Source organism: Penicillium mononematosum (assembly GCF_028829835.1).
Source record: "Penicillium mononematosum strain IBT 11891 chromosome Unknown utg000003l:1.0-8172316.0:1.0-8177699.0, whole genome shotgun sequence".
Classification (NCBI taxonomy): Eukaryota; Fungi; Ascomycota; class Eurotiomycetes; order Eurotiales; family Aspergillaceae; genus Penicillium; species Penicillium mononematosum.
Window position 1 is genome coordinate 3,649,732 of NW_026643273.1, and position 18,854 is coordinate 3,668,585.

Below are 18,854 nucleotides of genomic sequence, written 5' to 3' on the forward strand. Positions count from 1 at the left end.
GAAGCGCAATTAGCAGATGCAATACCAAGAAGTAAAAAAAAAAAAATTCCAACAAGTTATGTATAAACTCCAGTTCAGAAGGCGAGAAGATATGAATATGCTGGTGTTTGCAGTCATGGCATAACAGCGGGCAAAGCGCGTTTCGCTACTATGGCCCCAGCGTGATCATCCTCGGAGCGAACATAACAAGAAGAACGAAAAGCAAAAACTCACATGTACATGGGACACCACCTCGAACCTTTTATCCTGCCAGCGAAAAAAGACACCCAGAACGCCATGCTATCATGCACCAGATCATTCAGGCTACATAAAAAGTCAGCACCACTCCCAAAGACCAACCGAACAAGTGAGAGAGAAAACTTACTCGAATCTTCCCCTTCCGGGCCTTAATCTCCGCCAACTTCTTCTTATCCTCATCAAAGCGCCTAAGCAGCTGATTCTGTCTCTCCTTCCTCTTCTCCCGAGACTGGAACCGATAGAAGTCCTCAAGTCCCTCAGCCTTCTTCTTCTGCTTCTCAACAAGCTCCCTCATCTCCTCCTCCCTCGCCACAGAATTCAATTTCGGTCCATGCGAAACAGTAACGAATCCATCCTCATCCGGTACAGCAAGACGCTTGTGATCCTCGCGCTTGCGCGCCTCAGACACCTGAGTAAACGTAGTCATGAACTCATTCACGGTCCGCAGCAGCGTGCCCCGATCGGGGAACTGCATGCGCTCGTGCGCAACGTACCGATTCAATCCGAGGGCTGGAATGCGGTCTGTCGGTAGGCCGTCGCCCCAGACGATGGTGGTGCCGCGCTTGGAGGCCTTGGTGGCAGCTTTCAGGCTGGTTTCCATGCTGGGCTTGTCGGCGAAGATGACGACTGCGTGGGCGCCGCTCTTTTGGAGTTTGCGGTCCCAGGTTGATGGGAGGTTGATGTCGTCTAGGTAGCGTTCGAATTCGTCGGCGGTTACGCGCTTGCGCTTCTTTTTGGATTGGGTTAGGTTTGTTTCTGTGGTTGCTGCCGCTGCGCGCTTTTTGGTCTGCACATCTTCGAATTGGACTCTTTCTACACGGCCTGCGGCAAGTTGTGTGCCGAAGAGGTGGCGGAGGTGGGCTTCTGTGGTGTCGATTGGGACGTTGACGAGGAAGAGGGAGCGGGTGGAATCTGGGTCTGGGATTTGGGGCTCGTGTGGTCGGAGGTAGAGGTAGTGTGTTGCGGGATAAGGGAAGAGCGGGGTTGTTGGGAGCTGCAGGGGGGAGGGTGGTGTACCCTTCTACCTGCACGGATTCGCTCTTCATTTTGAATGGAGGTTGGATTCCTGGACTGTTGCGTTGATTGGGCTGAACTTTTTCTGCAGTTTTGCTCTTGGCACAGAATTTTGCCGGGTTGTCAGAGCGGTGGTGTAGGCGGTGAATTTCATAGTTAGGGCTTCGACTACAACATACATCAACAAATATCACTTGGACTGTTTGGTATTATAACCTATTATCTATCCATGGATGGTATAAATTGACTAATGGGTATAATAATATCGCAGCATCAAACCTGGTACATCATGAAAATCGTGATTGCAGAGCATTTCTCCCAAGATCGATGTATCTCGACCGCACCACCTTCAAGCCTTCTCAGGATCATTGATCCCGCCATTGGTAATAACATAGATTGCTTCACGTTCAGCGCAGTCTTAGAAGGAGTCAGAGCAGTGTTACGCCCCAGAATAGATCGAATTACTCACCGGGAGAATCCTGAATCTTGGCAACTCGCTCATCACCCCGACCCTTCCGAAGGAGCACACGAGTAGTGGAAGCATGAGCAAGAACATGTCCACCAACTGGCTTGCGACCATCAGCTCCAGCGAAGAGAGCACTAGCACCAGGGTCACTCTGGACCTGGTTTGTCTGAACCGAAGTGTGAGCCACAAAAACTCGAAACATACAAGATCGCACTCACCATCAAGACACAGACGTTAAATTCTGCAAGTCAAATCAAATCAGCCTAAGCAACCAAAACACCAACAGCACAGAACAATAAATCTCACCTTCCGCCATATGGGCCAGTTTCATCAAAAACTGATTCAACTTCTGCTGACGATCCGCCAATTCCCCACGTCCACAATAATCAACCCGAAAACAGTTCATGATGCTATCAATAACAAGCAACCGATACTCGCCACCCACAAATGCCTGAGAAAGCGTATTCAGCAACTCGAGCTGGTGCTCGCTGTTTAGCGCGCGCGCATAGGAAATATTCTCCTGCGCGGTATCGGGATCAAGCCCGAACCGTTCTGCGATTTGAGCAATGCGCTCGGGCCGGAACGTGCCCTCTGTGTCGATGTAGGCGACTCTGCCGGCTGCACCGCCTAGTTCTTTGGGTAGTTGCGCGACTACGGACATCGTGTGTGATAATTGTGTTTTGCCGCAGCGAAATTCACCGAAGACTTCGCTGATGCTCATACTTTGAAAGCCACTGCGTGGTGTTAGATTGGTTTGAATGGCCTTTATGTTTTTAACCGGTATTGTACTCACCCGTTCAGGATTGCGTCAAATTGCTTGCTGCCGGTTGAGATGCGGACGACTTTCTTGCGCTGGTGGTGGAGTTCCATTGCTGTGATGAAACCCGATGCTGTGGGAAGACATTTCTGAATTGCTTCTTTGACTTTCTCGACCTTGACTTCGCTGAATCCTTTGATTTTCAAGAGAGTTTTGCGGGTGGCGCCGTGAACGGACTGGATGAGTGGTTAGGTTTGTCGGGAGATGGCATGGGTCTGGACTGCGCTTGGGGATGAGGTGATTAGGGTTAAGGCACTGACAGCAATGGTATAAAACCCGTTAGCCTTCAGCTTGGTGATGTCAGCTGCGCCAATGCCATGGGCTTGGATGCTGTCGATATCTAGAATGAAGTTCTGCAATTGTAGTCATTCACTGGTCAGATTGGCAGCTCTCGGACGCGCGTGGGGTTGGGGGATTAATTGTACCTCATCATCGTCGAATTCATCACTTCCAACGGAGCCCGGCATCTTGATGGGATCAATTGGAGATGGCTATGTGAAGATGACTGATGGGGGAGAGTGTAGAGGGAACAAGAGATGTGAAGGGAGACTCGACTCGACCTGGCTGTTCAAGGTCACGGGTTCAGACTGTTACCAAGCACTGCACACCGCATCTATACACTACAAGAAGCAGATGATTGAGATATATCTTTTTTAGACTCTCGAAATGTTCTCAGGACTCTTCCCATCTGGAAGTCCTCTTTCCACATAGTTGCAACGGTCCCCGAATCTAATTCCCCTCAGCTTCAACATATCCTCTCATTGCCACACTTCATCTCCTCGTTCTCTCCTTGGCCCCATTCAGGGAAACCGCAACCAAGAGTCGATTGAAAACCAAGAAAGATAATCCATGAGAATAGACAACAGACGCCAATCGTAAGACTTGAAAGTCAAGTCGAGGGTGAATTCGCGAAAAACAAAACCAAAAAAAACTTTTTCTGTTTGTTCGTCGTATACATGATAGGGTGATAAAAAAAAGTTAAGTAAAAAAGAACAAGTTCCAAAGGGGGTGAAAAAGGGAAATCAAAAGTTGTTTTTTTTTTAAGGTCCAGAACCAGACCCCGTTCCCAAAAACAGAGGGGGTGATTTAAATATATGCAAAGGAAGAAATGGCGGAGAGAAGAGACCGATCGAGGTGTAGGGAAAGTGACCGTAATACAGAATCAAGGAAGAAAAGGAACTCCAGGCATTCCTCCAATGGCGGATGCATAGTGGAGAGACAGGACTGAACACACTTAAGCGACGGCAGGAGTAGGAGCCGCAGCAGGGACAGTATCAGAGGTAGTCTCAACAGCGACCACAGCAGGGGCAGACGCGACGACGGGGACAGCGGCAACGGGGGCAGCGTCAACGGCAGCAACAGGAGCAGCGGCACCCTCGTTGGTAGGGCAGTCGCGGGAGATGTGGCCAGCCTGGGCGCACTTGTAGCAGACCTTACCGGCGGAGCTGAGGGGGCCACCGTTAGGCGCGGTGCAGTCACGCGAGATGTGGCCGAGCTTGCCGCAGGCGTAGCACTTCATGGCCTGAGCCTGGCAGTCACGGGCGAAGTGGTTGGGACCACCGCACTTGTAGCAGGTTGCGGCGCGGGGGTAGCCGCTGAATCCACCGCGGAATCCACCCTGGAAACCGCCGCGAGCACCGGCACCGCGACCAGCGGCGGGACCGGTAGGGGAGCACCAGCTCCGGGAGCAGTGGGGTTGGTGCAGTTGCGCTGGAGTGAGGTTAGTGACTGGTTCGAGGTCCAAGACCTGGGCTTGGTCGTAAACTTACGGCAAGGTGGCCGGGCTGGTTGCAGTTGTAGCAGCGGCCGTTGGCACCGCCGTTCAGGCGCAGGGTGGGGCAGTCAGCCTGGACGTGCCCGAGGCCCTGGCAGTTGTAGCACTGCTTGGCTGGATGGTGTTAACGGACTGTAATGGAGGGGGTTGATATCGAGTGATCGCTTACTCTCGGTGGTACGGGGCAGAGGGCAGGCGCTCGACTCGTGGCCTATATGATGACTTAGAAGCTTGTTTTGAGTACTATGACTCATGATCGAACATACCGGGCTGCTTGCCTGTGAGATGAGATGAATTAGCACCCAGTAAGATAAGAGTACGACCTCTCGGGGAGATATTCACGTACAGTTGTAGCAGAGACGCTCGGTGGAAGAGCAGACCTCTATCGAGGAATTAGTTCGACCCCAGATATACCAAGCTCTTCCAGCTATACTAACCAGCATAGTGGCCAATAGTGCCACACTTGTAGCATGCGCGACGAGACAACATCATTCTGGCGATAATCTATCCATCGCAAGTCAGCCCGGTGCTGGGGTTATGGTTGATATAGCTCCGTCGATAAGCAGCGTCTTCCCCTCCATTGCCGGGATTGTCGAATTTTGCGTGATAACAATATGTCTATTGCTTTGACTCCTGTTGCTTTGGCTCCAATTCCAGCGTATATATCCGACGTTGTCCGAGTCCAGCACAATCGCATCGGCTGCGAACTCAAGAATTTCAAGCGAAAGAGGGGAAGACGTAGATCGGCGGGGAGAGCACGAGCTCGAACGGCGCAATGCGAAATGCGAAATGCGAAACCACTATCTCACTCACCCTCACAGTAACTCTTTCAGATCCTTGTCAAAATCTATAACCCTTTTGGTCAGCTTTTTGAGAACCTTTGGAGAAAAGTAGGCACGTTCTGACAGCCCACTCGAAAAAGTGGGACATGAAGGAACCACACAGAAAAAAAAAAAAAGCAAAAACAACAAGAGATAGAAAAAGAAGAAATGGAAATAACTCACTCTCAACAACCTCAATAACCTCACTCAACTCCAAAGAGAAAGCACACAAAGAAGAGAGGAAAAGTGGAAAAAGGACAAACTCGTCAAACGGCTTTAGCTCCCGGGCTTTTCCGTATTGCGTAAGGCGTTTATTTACTGTTCTACATACATTTAGCCCTGGAGGTATTCTATATCTTACCTACATATATGTACTCTATTATGAATGATACATATGTATTTGAATTCCTTACCCCTACATTCCTACAGTAGATCCATTCCCCAAAAAGTGTCACAATGCAATTCATTTCTTCGTTCCAAGAGATCCAAGATCCGACTGGTTAGACATCTAATCTACTCTTCCCGCTCCAGGATGGCCGGTGCCTTAATCTCCCGTCCCTTGAGGAATTCCAGGTTTTCACCGCCCTGCAATGGATGTTAGTTGAGGAATCAAGAGGGAGATAGAAGAGACATACGTAGCTGATCAGAGGAGAAACTTCAACACCAACGGCCTCGCCATCCGTAATAACAATACCACCAGCAGCCTCAACCCATCGCTGACCTTGGGCCATGATATCAGCGCGGCTGGTGTCAGGGTCGTCCTCGCCAGTGCCGCGGGCGTTCTTCAAAGGCGAGAACTCGTCGTGACGGTGCACCTCAAGGGAAGCGAACTTCTCCAGAGGCGTCATGGGGAACACATCGAAGACGAACTGCTCCAGCTTGATGCCGTTAGGCTTCTCGGGCTTGACGACGTTACCGGACTCGGCATCGACACAGGCGATCTTCTTGCGCGCCACGTGGTGGGGCAGCTGGTGCGCCCAGTTCTCGATCGACTCGAGGAACCGGAAGGAGTAGTAGTGGTTGACGATGTTGGCGGCACGGTACTTGAGGACATCGGGCTGCTTGGGGTCCTTGGCCTCGGCAGTCTCCTTGTCAATCTCAGAGTACTCGACCACGTCGGGCTTGCCGTTCTTCAACAGGATCAGGCCGACGGACTCGGTAGCGTTGCGCTTGCGCACCACCTTGGTCGCGATGTCGACGTTCTTAGAGGCTGCAAAGCCAATGAATACTGGGTCCGCTACCTTGACCAGGCAGTTGTCCACTCCGTAGAGGTGGATGTGTTGGATGCCACGGCGGCGCATGTCCTCCCGCACACCGGAGACCACGAGGGCCTGGTAGATGCCACCGTTTCCATCGGGAGCCACGGCGGCCTATATTCAGGGGTCAACAGATCTGTTCCCACACATGTTTTGAGCTACGTATACTACATACCTTGCCCTTGGTCTCGAGCAGAATCTTGCCGTCATTGGAGATACAAGGCAGAACACCCTGCTCGAAGATCATAACATTGCTCTTGTCCAGACCGAAGTAGTTGTTCTTCTCAAAGAACTCCTCCGTGGGTTTGCGGGTAGGCCCACTGGTCATGATGTACCAGGGGATGACCACGTTCTGACCACCGATGAGAGACTGCAGCTTGAGAATACGCTGAGCCTGTAGCTGAAACAGCGATTTCTCGCTCAACAGACCAATGTCAAAGCAGCCCTTGGGGGCAGAGCTGCCGAGCCGGGTACCCTGCCCGCCAGCCATCAAGACCACGGCCACCTTGTTCGCCGCGACCTCCTTCAGGCCGGATTCGTACCATTTCTGGATATCTGAGGGGTCGGAATCGAGGATGGAGGCAGTGGCGACTTCGGGGGAGGGGCTCGAGGGTCACGGCCCCTTGCTCGGCGGGAGGAGGGTTGAGGGCCTTGTCGGCCAGCTCGTTGATCCGAGTGGGGTCAAAGTTGGACAGCTGGTGGAAGAGCTGTGACTTCTCGACAGTGGTCAATTCCTCGACAAAGGCAAAGACATGGCCTTGTCCAGCGTCTGTGTACTTCTTCTGCAGTGCTTGGAACTCCTCCACTGAGGGTTCACGGGGAACCTCTGGAGCAGTGCCCTGGAGTTTTCCAAGGACATTGGAGACAGCATCTTTGATTACACCTGCCATTGTGAAAATGTTTTTTAGAGATAGAGAAACGAGGAGAGATAAATTGGGGAGAAGGGAGAAGAGGAAAGAGAAGTAAATAAAAATAAAAAAACGTGGGGTGAAGCTCGAAGCTGATTAAGTACTTAAGTTACACCTTAAAAGTGCACGCCACACTAATATATCTCAGACTATTAGGAACCTAGTGGGCTTCAGTTTATTTTTAGGGATCTGCAAAGACGAATAATAACGAGTTGTCCATACAAGAAAGTGGCTCGCGAGTGCCGAGTGAGACCTGCCCACTGGGATTTATTACACTAGTCAAAGCGGGGCCTTGGCCTGCTAAGGGGCGAAGTCGAGTGGATATGTTAAGACTACACCGTATTTATTCGAGAATAGGGGATATCTGAATACTATCGTCGCTCACGGTAGCCCCGGTCTCTCCTTGAATCTTTCCGTGAATCCCTTCGTGAATCCCGTTGTGGACTTCGACTATAGGATCGACGACGGTATCGATCCCGTCCATCTCGACGGGGGCTTCGACTCCCTCGATCCCGACGAACTCGAGTGCGATCTGACGGGGCCTCCCGTGGAGCCCTGTCCTTGTTTCGCTTGTCAAATACATACCTGGCATCATCCTCATCTAGAGGCGTATCATCCACCTCTCGATACTGACGTTTCGCTTCAAGGTCTGCAACACCACCAAATCCACCTCTCTGTCGGCGCTTGGTGACGGTAGAATTGCGCCAGCTTTCGGATAATTTGGACACCTAGGATATATTAGCCTATCGGTCCAGGTAATAGGGGGTGATAAAGGTCTTACACTCTGTGAGAAATCCACGTGGATCCGGTGATCATCAATTAAGACACCCTGCATCTTGAAATAGGCCTGTTCACAATCCTTCTGTTCCTCGAATTCAATAAAGGCATATTGTAGACTGTCACCGGTGCGCTTGTCCCGAATGACCTCGCAAGACAAGATTGTTCCAAAGCGGCTGAAAATAAGATTCAGATCCTCATCTAGCATTGGTTAGCACAATCCCACGGTTCTGTGGGGGAATAGAACGCGACAAACCTTGTGTGACTGGGTTGAGCTTGCAAACGAAAAGAATATTCTCTGGTGGCTTGACATCGGCGAATGGCAGATCTCCCACCATCTCCAATGTCAGCGCTTGCGCGCGAGCCTCACGCTCGCGACGTAGCTTGTCCATAGCCTCTTCATCCATATCATCATCCAAGTCCTCATCGTCTGCGATTCTGACCGTGGCCAATTGGGCTTTGGAAGGAACCGGGCTTTCAGGCGGTTCAACCAGATTTGGCGGGTCATCGAAGGGATCGTCAAGGACAGTGGTGTGACGAATGCGAATATCCTTCAGCGGTCGACCTCGGTCGTCAATAAATGATTCATTGATTTTGTCCAGGACATCGAAGCCCTCAACGACCTTGCCAAAAATCACGGCCTTGCCATCTAAATAATCCAGATTGTCTCCAAGTGTAATGATGAATTGACTGGCGGCTAACCGTTGGTCGGGGTCGTTCTTGGCCGGTACCGTGGCCATGCTCACCGTGCCGCGCTCCAGGTGTTTCAACTTGCGCGACACCTCGAGTGGAAATGTTCTTTTCGACGGTCCATCCAGCAGACCCCATACTGAAGAACCTCCATCGCTCTCGGGTGCGTCAGGACCGAGCGGGTCGCCAGTCTGGAAGGTGAAGTTCTTTTGGACGCTGTGGACGGGCGAGAAATTGTAGTACTTGAGCTTGCATAGCTTCAAAAAGCTAAAAGCACACAAAATGAGCTTAGTTTCAGGTTTCAGCAGACTGGGAAAGCCAAGGAATGGAGCCACTCACTTGTCACACGCTTTGGGTGCATCATCGACCAACAGGTCGATTACAATGTCGCCCAGGGAGGTCTCTAAAAGCGCGCTCATGGCGGGGAATCGCGATACACCGAATTAGGCGCTTGGTCGACCTAGGACAAACACTTTGGTAATAAGAGGGAGGTAGGTAGACACAGAGAGACAGAGAGACAGAGCGAATGTGAAAGTCCGGGAAATGCGAAATGCGAGAAGATCACCGAAGCTTCGACCAATCACCGCCCGCGGGGATCCCCAACCGGAGGGAACTGAGGGAACTGAGCCTCTTCGTGTTTTTCTTTTTCTTCTTCTTTTCCCTTTTCTCACTTTTCTCCCTATTCTCCCTATTCTTCCTATTTTTACATTTCTTTTAACACACAAAAGGATCTTCCACGAATCTATGGGTACGTGCTGCGCAACAGCTCTAGGGCTCTCCGGATGTTCGACCCGGGAGACTTGTGAAACGGTGCTTGCCAATCGAGCGGCATATCTTCCGAATGCCCCCGTTGGACATAATGGATATAACCTTACGCTTTTGAGATCGACGTGCAGCGGATCTTATTAAGGGCCTTGATCGACCCAGGGATTCCAAGTTTGAACTGTTTGTGTGCTTATATCCCTCATGCAGCAGCAGGCCCAGCCAAAAGAAGCATCTCTTGGCAGAAGTCCGAGAGTGACTGATTGTCACTGGTCAAATCCTTGGAGACCAAGCCACAGTACTGTTTCGTCTTCTCTCCCCACTAAGATCAAAGCACCGTCTCGCAGCTCTGGAGGTACACGGTCCTCCTGTCCTCCTTTGCTTGGACAGTACCATCTTTGCCCCGTGAGCCGTTCCACAACAGAAACGTTGGGAAGGGGAAACGGACGGCCTCCTGCAGCAGGATTCCAACGGGTATCATCATCACCACACACTAACTTCTTGAAAAAGAGCCATACACGTGGGATGGGAATATGATCAATCCTGAGCCTCTTTGCCCTCTCGGCTTCTGGAGGGAGCTTCGGTCAGCAGCCAGGGGTTGCCTCCACCGTATCGTCTGCAACAAAAGCCAGTCTCAATCCCAACATGTGTTCCTGGCGAGTCAACTCAGAGTCAGCTGGCTTGGCTCTCCAGGGCTTGTTTCTCCTGACTCTTAAATTCGCAATTCCTACTTCCCCCCGGGATGTCGTGCATCGTCAAACCTTGAACTGCCGGAACTTGTCTAAATACCTCCAGACTCCATGAGGTCTAGATTTGTATTTGAGACCTAGACTTTGCCTTCCCCACTGTTTTGGTTTCTCTTTCATGTCTCTCGTCTCTGTCCGAATGTCTTCAGGTGGTAGTATGTGTACTGAGTACATTGGAAAGAGAGTTTATACCAATGGAGAACTTCTAATTCTTTTTGCCCGTGTCATACCTGTAACGAATCCACTTTCTCTCCACATTACCTAGGTAGCTCCAATGTGTGAACCTTGTTAAGTATCCCAGAAGTTCATGCATCTCGGCACTTCTAGATTCCCCCTTTTAGCCTTTAGCGTCGAGATTTGGTATGTCCGAACTAATTTCATACCAAGTACGGAGTATACTATCCTCATTTTATGGACTTGATTTGCTTTTTCGTCTTTCCCTTTCGATCTAGCTGCGTACCGGAAGCGCTAAAGAACGCTGGATCGACCCCCATGTCGATCCTTTAGATCGTCGATCCCTAATTTTTACCTTTTACTAGAGCGCGCTTGGCTCGGGGAAGACAACTCGTGCGCTTGTCAAAGTGACAGGTGTCATGAGAGATTTTGACTCTTCTATATTTTCTTTTTTTCCTTTCTCTTCTCTTTCTCTATTGAGACATTTGAAGCATCCTGAGACAGGCGTTTGTTTGTCTTTTCTTTTTAGTTATCTGGACCGTTTGCCAGATAACATACTCTCAGTACCTAGGTATGTTCCAGACTCTCGAGTTCAGATCGGACTATTTACTATTTCGACCTGCAGACAAAACTATCGAGCAAACATTTGGACGGACGTCGGGTTATACTCCCCCGCGGATCGTCTGCAAACAGTAGGTCGGCAGTTGCCCGTTATGAGATACACCAAGTTCATGGTCTTTATAAAAAAAAAAGAGAAGAATTGGCTGAAACACTACCTACCGGAGCAGTCTGTTCTCGTCATGGCTAAGGTCATGTGTGACGTTACCTTGTGAAACCTCTCTTTTCTGTTTTTATTCTGTTTTATTCTCCTTTTATTCTCCTTTTATATGGGAAACTGGGGGGAATGGCGGAACTTTGCATAGAATCTTCCCCTTAAGAGAAATAGAGAAAAAAAAATACAAAACAGAAAATAACTTGAAGATAAATAAGATAATATCTTAAAAGAAAAAAAGAAAAGAAAAAAAGAAACCAGGTCCAGGGTACTTTTGGTCGACGTACTGTGTATGTCTTCCTCTCTACGAACTAAACACACATATAGGAAAATAATATATATAATATTATAGAGAAAAAAAAAGCAGGGGGCAAAAATATACTATAATATATAATATATAATCTATATTATCTATATTATAAAAAAAATAAGAAGGCAATCACACCGATTGTTACCAAAACATGGCTTAAATCTAGCCCTATTTCCCAGAGACATCTTTCATTTTCTATTCTTCTCACATTCACTGAACTTGTATTTTGCATATCCCCTACTTTTGAGTGTTTAAGTGAATCGCGTGCTATATCAATGGATCACACATACGACCTAGCCGGACTAGAAGCCCGGCATAACTCCATTTCTATGGCTCGGTCGATGCGAGTGGCTAAGCAGGACCGTCTTGAACGAGATGAAAAACCACGGAAACAGAGAAAGCGAGCCCTAGTCGCAGTATGTGTGCTCTCTCCATCCTCTGATCATCTAGTGACTTCTAACCTTTGACTAGTGCAACCGATGCCGGAAGAGAAAAATCAAGTGCAACGGTGATCTCAATACTGGCCTGGCTTGCTCTAGCTGCCGTAGTGTTGGAGCCACTGAATGCCAGTATATACGAGTAAGCCCAAGTTCATATCCACAATATATCCACAGAGGGAATCATACTGACCTTTCTTCCTTTTACTCCTTAGGTCAACTCTTTGGCCCCCGAAGATGCTGCTAGAGAAGCAGCTAGGCTTTATGCAACCAAGGGTCAGGGAAGGTCAATCCTTATGGGCTCCCCTCAAATGCGGACTCCATACCAGCGAGGAGAAGAGTACGAGCTGGATATCCAGTCTAACTTCTCACGGCAACCCGTCGGCATGGACCACTCCTATGATGACCAGTCCGCCAATTACCACGGTCAGACATCACCAGGGTACATGCTATCCAGCACCGGGATGCTCGACTATAGCACCACCTGGGGCAACCGGGCCTGGGATCTCAACGGCAGACCCGAGTTCTTCGAAGAACAAAGCGGCAACATGAACCAAGCCGCATATGGCTTCGTCCTCCCTGGCCAAAGTATGTCCACCGAGATGCCCCAGTCAACAGGGCCAATGACAACGTCTTACACAGACGTAGACCGCACCCTCCCAACACCCCCAACCTGCCGAAGCCAACCCCAGTCCAACCTCTCAACCCTCCCAGACGGCCTCTCAGGCATGACCCTAGCCACCGACGCAAAGGCCTGGAACGCACGGTTCGCAGCCTCCCAAGACGGCCGTACAGTGCCAATGACCGTCCCAAGCAACGGTCTCTACAATATTAGCTCTTCAGCACGCAAGTCAACCGACTCAGACGAAGGAACATCCGACCTCTTCGGATACATCCCCATGTCTACAACAGAAGACCCATCCCCACTTCCCCCAGCCTCATCCTCATCCTCCATGGCCCCCTCCGCTGCAAACCCTCCCTACCCAGCCCTGGACACGATAGAGAACACTCTGGGCGAGTACAACACCTCCGACGCACGCTTGGGCCGCACATTCCCACGCGATAGCGGCGCCGGACAGCGTCTACTCGCGCTGACTTCTGATTGCGCACCCGATGTGTACGGGTATGCGGGCAGTGAGCGCCGGAAGTCGAGGGGCGTTGTCGAGGATATGCGCTGCTCGGCGCCGACGCTTGTTAACGGGTTGCCGTATACACGTGTTCGACATGCCGACTCGGCGGTTGGGCTGCCGTATGGTTTTTTACCTGATGGGTTGTCGGACTATGGGCGGGTTGATCTGCATCGTTCTCCCATTTCACCGTTGGGACATCAGGGGGCGTATTGAATGACTTCAATGTTTCCTTCATCCTCGCTGTTATCGTCTTTCCTGGTCGGTCTCTTGCTTGGTCGTTTCTTCTTTCCCACAAGATACACAAAAGAGATACCCATATCAAGGCCGTTTACATCTGCCTTTGTTCTGCCTACTAATGTCTTCTCATGTCTGTTTCTGTTTTTCGTCTATCGATTTGTTCTTTTGCTGTTATTCTGTTCTGTTTTGATTTTTCCTCTGTTGTCTTGTTCAGTCCGCTTATCTTCCAAAAGAGAAAAACTATCCAATAGGGACTATGATGAGATGCCCATCCTGTCACACCCGTCCATTGAGATTACTCCCTAATACCCCAGTGGCTTTATGCAGTGATTTATATCAGTGATCCTGTGTCTGTTTCAAAAATATGCTTTTTTTCATGCCATGTGTGTTTAGTCTTTGGTTGAATGTCTTATTTCTATTGTTACTACGACTCTCCGGTCTGTGGTATGTCACCATCAACAATGACCCAGGAAAGCTTGTTAATTCTAGTTTTCTGTCTTCTAGCCCCTTTTCAAGCGTGGAGTTCCTTATTTGTCTTGTACGGCCTATCCAAATAATGTCTTTACATATCTACTCTGTCTTCCCTCCTCGAGTATTTATATCTCAATTTAACACCTTAACACAACCTTCTATCTAATGCATAGACCATATCCCCAATATACAATACATATAATAAACCCCAACCCCGTGTATTCCCATCCACCTTCATAGTCACAAGTACGAACAAGGCTAACCATGTGCCCATGTGCCCATGTGCTCTGCACCCCCATACCAGCACCAGGATCCTCCCCAACAGTAGCACACGGCAGTACATCGGACTCTCCTGAATCCCTTAACCAGGATGCAGTAATACAATGATCCAACCCGCTATGCCGTATACAACCCTGCCATGGGCGTGTCTGGATACTTGGCTGCTGGAAATCCTACGGTAGCAGATATGTATCTACATCTCCAGTCAGAAGACCGGTATCCCGAATAGACCTAGTACACGTGGAATTGCAATGTGGGATTCCCATATGGTGGGAATTTTACGGGGAATATTTGAGAAAGGGAGGTCGTAGGTTGTGTAATCGGCCACATCGTACAAGCGATCCACTCCGAGGGATATACTTACACAGCCTCCTGGAATTTGGACAGGGTTCTGCTGTTTTGAGGTTTTGTCATGCTAAGTGTGATGGCTTGGTTTGGTTGGTTCCTGCATTGTATGTGTTGGGTTGTCATTCCTTAGTCGGATGGAGTGACTCATTGAGATGGCTAGTTCGCTTTTAACTGGAGTCAGACGTTATAGAGGTAGACACTGTGTCTTTTGCTTGGTCTGTATATTTGGATAAAGTAACAAAAGTAACGTTATTGCAAGATCATTACAATGAATGAGTGTGTTGGATTGGGGCAAGATCAGCTGAGCTGCAACAGCTATGAGTTGTCACTCTGAATTAGGGCTTTAGAGTCTTGGTAAATTTCCTATGTAACCTACAGCGCTAATGCTTTGACAGTACATATGTATATTTTCCGAGATTTTAGATTTTATGGAAATACAAAACCTGATTAGCATGCTTGCGCCTACTAAAATTTAGTTCTCCGAAAATGAAGGACCAATCGTTCACATCACGGCGGTTAGTGGTTCTTTTAATAGACACTACCCCATGTCCTAACAATTGGACCACATAGAACCATGTCAAACTATTATGCGCCCATACATGACTTGTAGAAGCTTAGGACCCTAGAATATGTACTTATAGGCAGGACTTCCCGTAGAACTTACACACAGTATTACCCAAAGCTGCCACGCTTGACCACTGAACGCGCCGATTCAAGAAACCATGACATCCAGACTTCTGAAACCTCTAGCTGTATTCAGCCGCCAATCCCAATCGCAGCGATACATCCAATCCATCAAGAACCTAGGCGACGCATGGCGCACTCTTACCGAGGAAGATGCATCGAGTCCGAGAGAGCGACAGTCATAAAGACCACATTTGACTTCGTACTCACAATCACAACCGTGCCCGATAACTTCACAGTCAAGATGATGACAATCGAAACCCCTTCTCCCAAGCCTGAGTTATCAATCCTGCCTCGACACTATCGCATATTCCCAGACTACGGAACGGACTTCCTCTGGCGAGCCGTTGAGGATATTAGAGAAGATGAGCAAGGATACACCGAGGCAGTAGAAGAACTCGCCTCATTCCCGCCCTCAGTGCTGGCGATGTACGATGCTTGGGTAGAACAGTACAGCGATAACTGGAGGAGGAGAGTTGAAGATACGCAGGACTATCGTGCCCCTGTGTTCTCGGATAGAACTGAACAGGTGGCGTGGAACGTCGCTGGGTATATGTTGGCTTGGCGTATTGTTCTTGGTCCCGGTGTTGGAAGTGTTGTATACACCGCTGGTTCTACAGATTACCTGCTTGAACGGGGAAATGAATTGGTGACGGAGAGGTTCTTGGGGGATCAGATTGAGCTTTTGGCCATGGGGGCTACGGGGCTACCCTGATTTCCTCTTGGCTTTGTGTATTGATATAGTTGCATTGATATAGACACGGCCGACTTGTTACATCAATCGAGTTAGACATCTGGGGCAATATGTACTCATATGTACTCCGCATTCGGGGCATAGAACAGAGGGGCACTCGATATAGGGCACTCGACAAGACTGAGCCTAGACTACGCCGCAGGTCTTCAGTCTACAGTCTCCAGATCCGACTACACCAGATCCAGACCTCCCCGTACAAGTACAGTCTACAAGACCGGACCGAGTGAAGAGAAACAAGTAAAATGTAATTTCATCCCGGGCAAACAGCCGAAGCCCGGATTCTCATAACCCCGGCCGTCTTCGCGAAGACTGATGATCCCCTCCCCAAAAAAACATACAAGAACCACAACACTGACGCCCTGATTTAAATTTCCATGGGGATCGCCAGCCTTTTTTTCTCGGGAATCACCAGCTCCAACAAGCACAGGAAGAAAAAAGAGTATCCGTCCACGATCTTCACCATTCAACGGGCATCATTTTGGGTTTTAGTCTGATGTTCGCTGAAAAGGAAGATAAACCACTCCCCCCCACACACGACCGACCGCACCTGGGTCCGGACAAGCCATAACCAGGTGGGAAACTCCAGAGCCAAAGCCGTCACCGCCATAATCTTTCCCATCGCGCCATGCCGCATCATCGGTCCATGTTGAATCGTGCGAATAGTTACAGATGAGGCGTTTAATCCTTGCTCTTCTTGGGGCCCTTGACCTTGGCGACACCGCGGAACTTCTTGGAGCGGTTCTTCCGTTGCTTGCCTGTAGGGAGGGAAGGGGGTTAGCAAAAGCGGAACACAACATCCATATTTCGCGATTGATAATCGCTGAGAAAAGAAAGACATACGCTGCTGGCGGGAAGCCTTCTCGATCTTGCTGGCGGCACCGATACGGACGAGACGGTAGTGAGGCTCGAACTTCTTCAGGGCCTCGGAGGAGTCGTAGACCAGAGCGAAGCCGGTGCTCTTACCACCACCGTACTGTGTGCGGAAACCGAAGACGGAGACCTGGTCCTTGTTGGACTTGTACAGGTCGGCCAGCTTCTCACGGAGCTCGTCCTTGGAGACGTTGGGGCGGTTGGGGTGGAGGACGTCCCTAGATATTCGCGAAAAGATGTCAGATCGGGGTTTTCTGGGTTTTTGGTTCGTCGACGCTTGTTTCTGTGTGTGTTGCGATGTTCCGAATTGTATTCCTTTTTCTCTTTCTCTTTGTGCTGCGTGGTTGTCGAATTTCCATATTGCGCGCCTGCCATGCATTTCCCACACACAGATCCAAAACGAGGGGGAAAATCAGGGGGGGTTCTTACACGACCATCTGCTTGCGGGCAAGCAGAGGGTTGCGGATGAACTTGCGAGTCCGCAGAGTGACGGGAGTGTCGGCCATTTTGGTGTGTGCGTTGGATGGAGGAAGTGTCGACGGGGTCACTGAGGATGTCGAACTTTCAATTTTCGTGTGGTGTGGGCTCGGCTAGGGTAGACGCTAGCCTGTTTGGGGTATCTGCCTCAGGCCATAATGACTAAGATTATATATGCCTGAGGCAGAAAGTATTGATCAGCCCTTGCTTATCTCATACCTGACTCATCCACTCTTTTCGCCCGGGCTCCAATGAGATCTGCCGCATTGATCTCGATATCAAATTCATTACTATGTTCATCCAATGACCATGACCGACTCTATTGATAAATTAGCGGCGCAGTATTTCCAGCTGGTCGAGCTCCAGCACTTGGCCCTCCCACCAGGCCCAGTGTTGATCCAGCCAGCCGTGCAAGCAGCGTTATACGAGCGCATGTTCAACGAAAATGCAGTCTTCCCCATCCCACCAGCCAGCTATCGAAGCCGAGTGCTGAAGCAGATTCTCTCACGCATCGAGGAATCAATCACAGACCCCGAGGAGGATGTATGCTCACCCACCTGTTTAAGTCCTGTTTTGCATTTTGCATCTTGATCTTTCAATCATTTCCTTTCCTTTTCTATCCCATGTAATTCACCTCACCAATGCAAAATCTCTTTATATTCCTTGATTTTCCACCTATCTAACCTCTTCCCTCCCCCACGAAAACAGGAGATCAACGACGATCTCATGGAAAGCTGGAGCACACTAGTCTCCCAGCCGAAACCCTCAGCCCTGCAACAAGCGCAGCAGCTGTCGTTAGTCAAGTACACAGCGCCAACATGCAATGCAGGAACCTCTCCCGAGCGCACAGTCACGACCTCTGAATCGCGCGGCCTGATTCTGTCCGCTGGAACCACCGGTAATCGGACATGGGAGGCTGCTCTGCATCTTGGTTCGTTCCTGGCGTCCGAGACGGGCGAGGCTCTTGTGCGTGGTAAGCGGGTTATCGAACTGGGTGCTGGCACGGGCTTCTTGTCGCTGGTTTGTGCTTGCCATCTTGGTGTGCGCTCTGTTGTTGTTACTGATCGTGAGCCGGCGCTTATTGATAATATCCGTGATTGTGTCAGGCATAATTTGCAGGGGCGGGAGTCTATTCCTATTTATCCTGCCGTTTGGGAGTGGGGGACTCCGTTGGAGAGGAAGGGGGATCTTGCTGGGTTGGGTTCTGGTGAAGGTGAGGATGGGACGGGGTTGAGGTTTGATGTTGCTCTCGGTGCTGATCTGGTGGGTGTTCTCGTGTGCTGCTTACTTGGTTTTCGTGCTTACATGGCTAGATCTACGATACCGACCTTGTTCCTTTACTCATCTCTACTGTGCGGGATCTTTTCGAGAACTACCACATTAAAGAATTTATCATTGCTGCGACCCTGCGCAATGAGGATACTTTCCGCACGTTCTTGAATGCTTGTGGTGAGTCTTGAAGTTCAGACATGGACATTGATGCTCAGGTCTTGTACAGCGCTAACATCCACAGAAACCAACTCATTCGCTGTTGAAACCCTCCTGTTCGAATCTACACCATCAGAAGACCAGACGGGTTTCTTCCATTCGACCAGCATCCCAATCCGGACATATCGGATTTCGCGGATGAAATAAGCAGTCAC

At 49.8% G+C, this 18,854-nt stretch overlaps 8 protein-coding genes across 8 annotated transcripts; 3 read left to right on the forward strand and 5 right to left on the reverse strand.

Moving 5' to 3' along the window:
• Window positions 1-294: 294 nt before the first annotated feature.
• N7519_006366 (recombinase DMC1) lies at window positions 295-3,001 on the reverse strand (the record flags this gene model as incomplete). Its single annotated transcript, XM_057293142.1, has 8 exons — window positions 295-303; window positions 365-1,155; window positions 1,721-1,883; window positions 1,936-1,958; window positions 2,024-2,451; window positions 2,511-2,710; window positions 2,795-2,887; window positions 2,960-3,001. The coding sequence occupies 8 exons, from the start codon at window positions 2,999-3,001 to the stop codon at window positions 295-297; spliced, it is 1,749 nt and encodes a 582-aa protein (XP_057147953.1).
• A 767-nt stretch (window positions 3,002-3,768) lies between these two features.
• Window positions 3,769-4,800, reverse strand: gisB (putative zinc knuckle nucleic acid binding protein; the record flags this gene model as incomplete). Its single annotated transcript, XM_057293143.1, has 6 exons — window positions 3,769-4,244; window positions 4,300-4,422; window positions 4,478-4,519; window positions 4,575-4,586; window positions 4,655-4,690; window positions 4,746-4,800. The coding sequence occupies 6 exons, from the start codon at window positions 4,798-4,800 to the stop codon at window positions 3,769-3,771; spliced, it is 744 nt and encodes a 247-aa protein (XP_057147954.1).
• Window positions 4,801-5,623: 823 nt separating this feature from the next.
• On the reverse strand, window positions 5,624-7,275 carry N7519_006368 (UDP-N-acetylglucosamine diphosphorylase; the record flags this gene model as incomplete). Its single annotated transcript, XM_057293144.1, has 4 exons — window positions 5,624-5,714; window positions 5,765-6,499; window positions 6,561-6,940; window positions 6,978-7,275. 4 exons carry the CDS (start codon window positions 7,273-7,275, stop codon window positions 5,643-5,645), a joined length of 1,485 nt encoding a protein of 494 aa, XP_057147955.1. The 3' UTR covers window positions 5,624-5,642.
• Window positions 7,276-7,664: 389 nt separating this feature from the next.
• Window positions 7,665-9,179, reverse strand: N7519_006369 (PPIL4 family peptidylprolyl isomerase; the record flags this gene model as incomplete). Its single annotated transcript, XM_057293145.1, has 4 exons — window positions 7,665-8,021; window positions 8,075-8,271; window positions 8,327-9,027; window positions 9,100-9,179. 4 exons carry the CDS (start codon window positions 9,177-9,179, stop codon window positions 7,665-7,667), a joined length of 1,335 nt encoding a protein of 444 aa, XP_057147956.1.
• Window positions 9,180-11,799: 2,620 nt separating this feature from the next.
• On the forward strand, window positions 11,800-13,304 carry N7519_006370 (uncharacterized protein; the record flags this gene model as incomplete). The annotated part of the gene is made up of 3 exons (XM_057293146.1): window positions 11,800-11,940; window positions 11,996-12,103; window positions 12,177-13,304. The coding sequence occupies 3 exons, from the start codon at window positions 11,800-11,802 to the stop codon at window positions 13,302-13,304; spliced, it is 1,377 nt and encodes a 458-aa protein (XP_057147957.1).
• A 1,936-nt stretch (window positions 13,305-15,240) lies between these two features.
• N7519_006371 (uncharacterized protein) lies at window positions 15,241-15,825 on the forward strand (the record flags this gene model as incomplete). The annotated part of the gene is made up of 1 exon (XM_057293147.1): window positions 15,241-15,825. The coding sequence occupies one exon, from the start codon at window positions 15,241-15,243 to the stop codon at window positions 15,823-15,825; it is 585 nt and encodes a 194-aa protein (XP_057147958.1).
• Window positions 15,826-16,234: 409 nt separating this feature from the next.
• Window positions 16,235-17,324, reverse strand: N7519_006372 (40S ribosomal eS24 domain-containing protein; the record flags this gene model as incomplete). Its single annotated transcript, XM_057293148.1, has 3 exons — window positions 16,235-16,619; window positions 16,705-16,952; window positions 17,164-17,324. Coding segments are annotated over 3 exons (486 nt in total), but the record flags the coding sequence as incomplete, so codon positions are not given.
• Window positions 17,325-17,514: 190 nt separating this feature from the next.
• N7519_006373 (protein-lysine N-methyltransferase) lies at window positions 17,515-18,846 on the forward strand (the record flags this gene model as incomplete). The annotated part of the gene is made up of 4 exons (XM_057293149.1): window positions 17,515-17,754; window positions 17,920-18,474; window positions 18,525-18,660; window positions 18,725-18,846. The coding sequence occupies 4 exons, from the start codon at window positions 17,515-17,517 to the stop codon at window positions 18,844-18,846; spliced, it is 1,053 nt and encodes a 350-aa protein (XP_057147960.1).
• Between the last annotated feature and the right edge of the window lie 8 nt (window positions 18,847-18,854).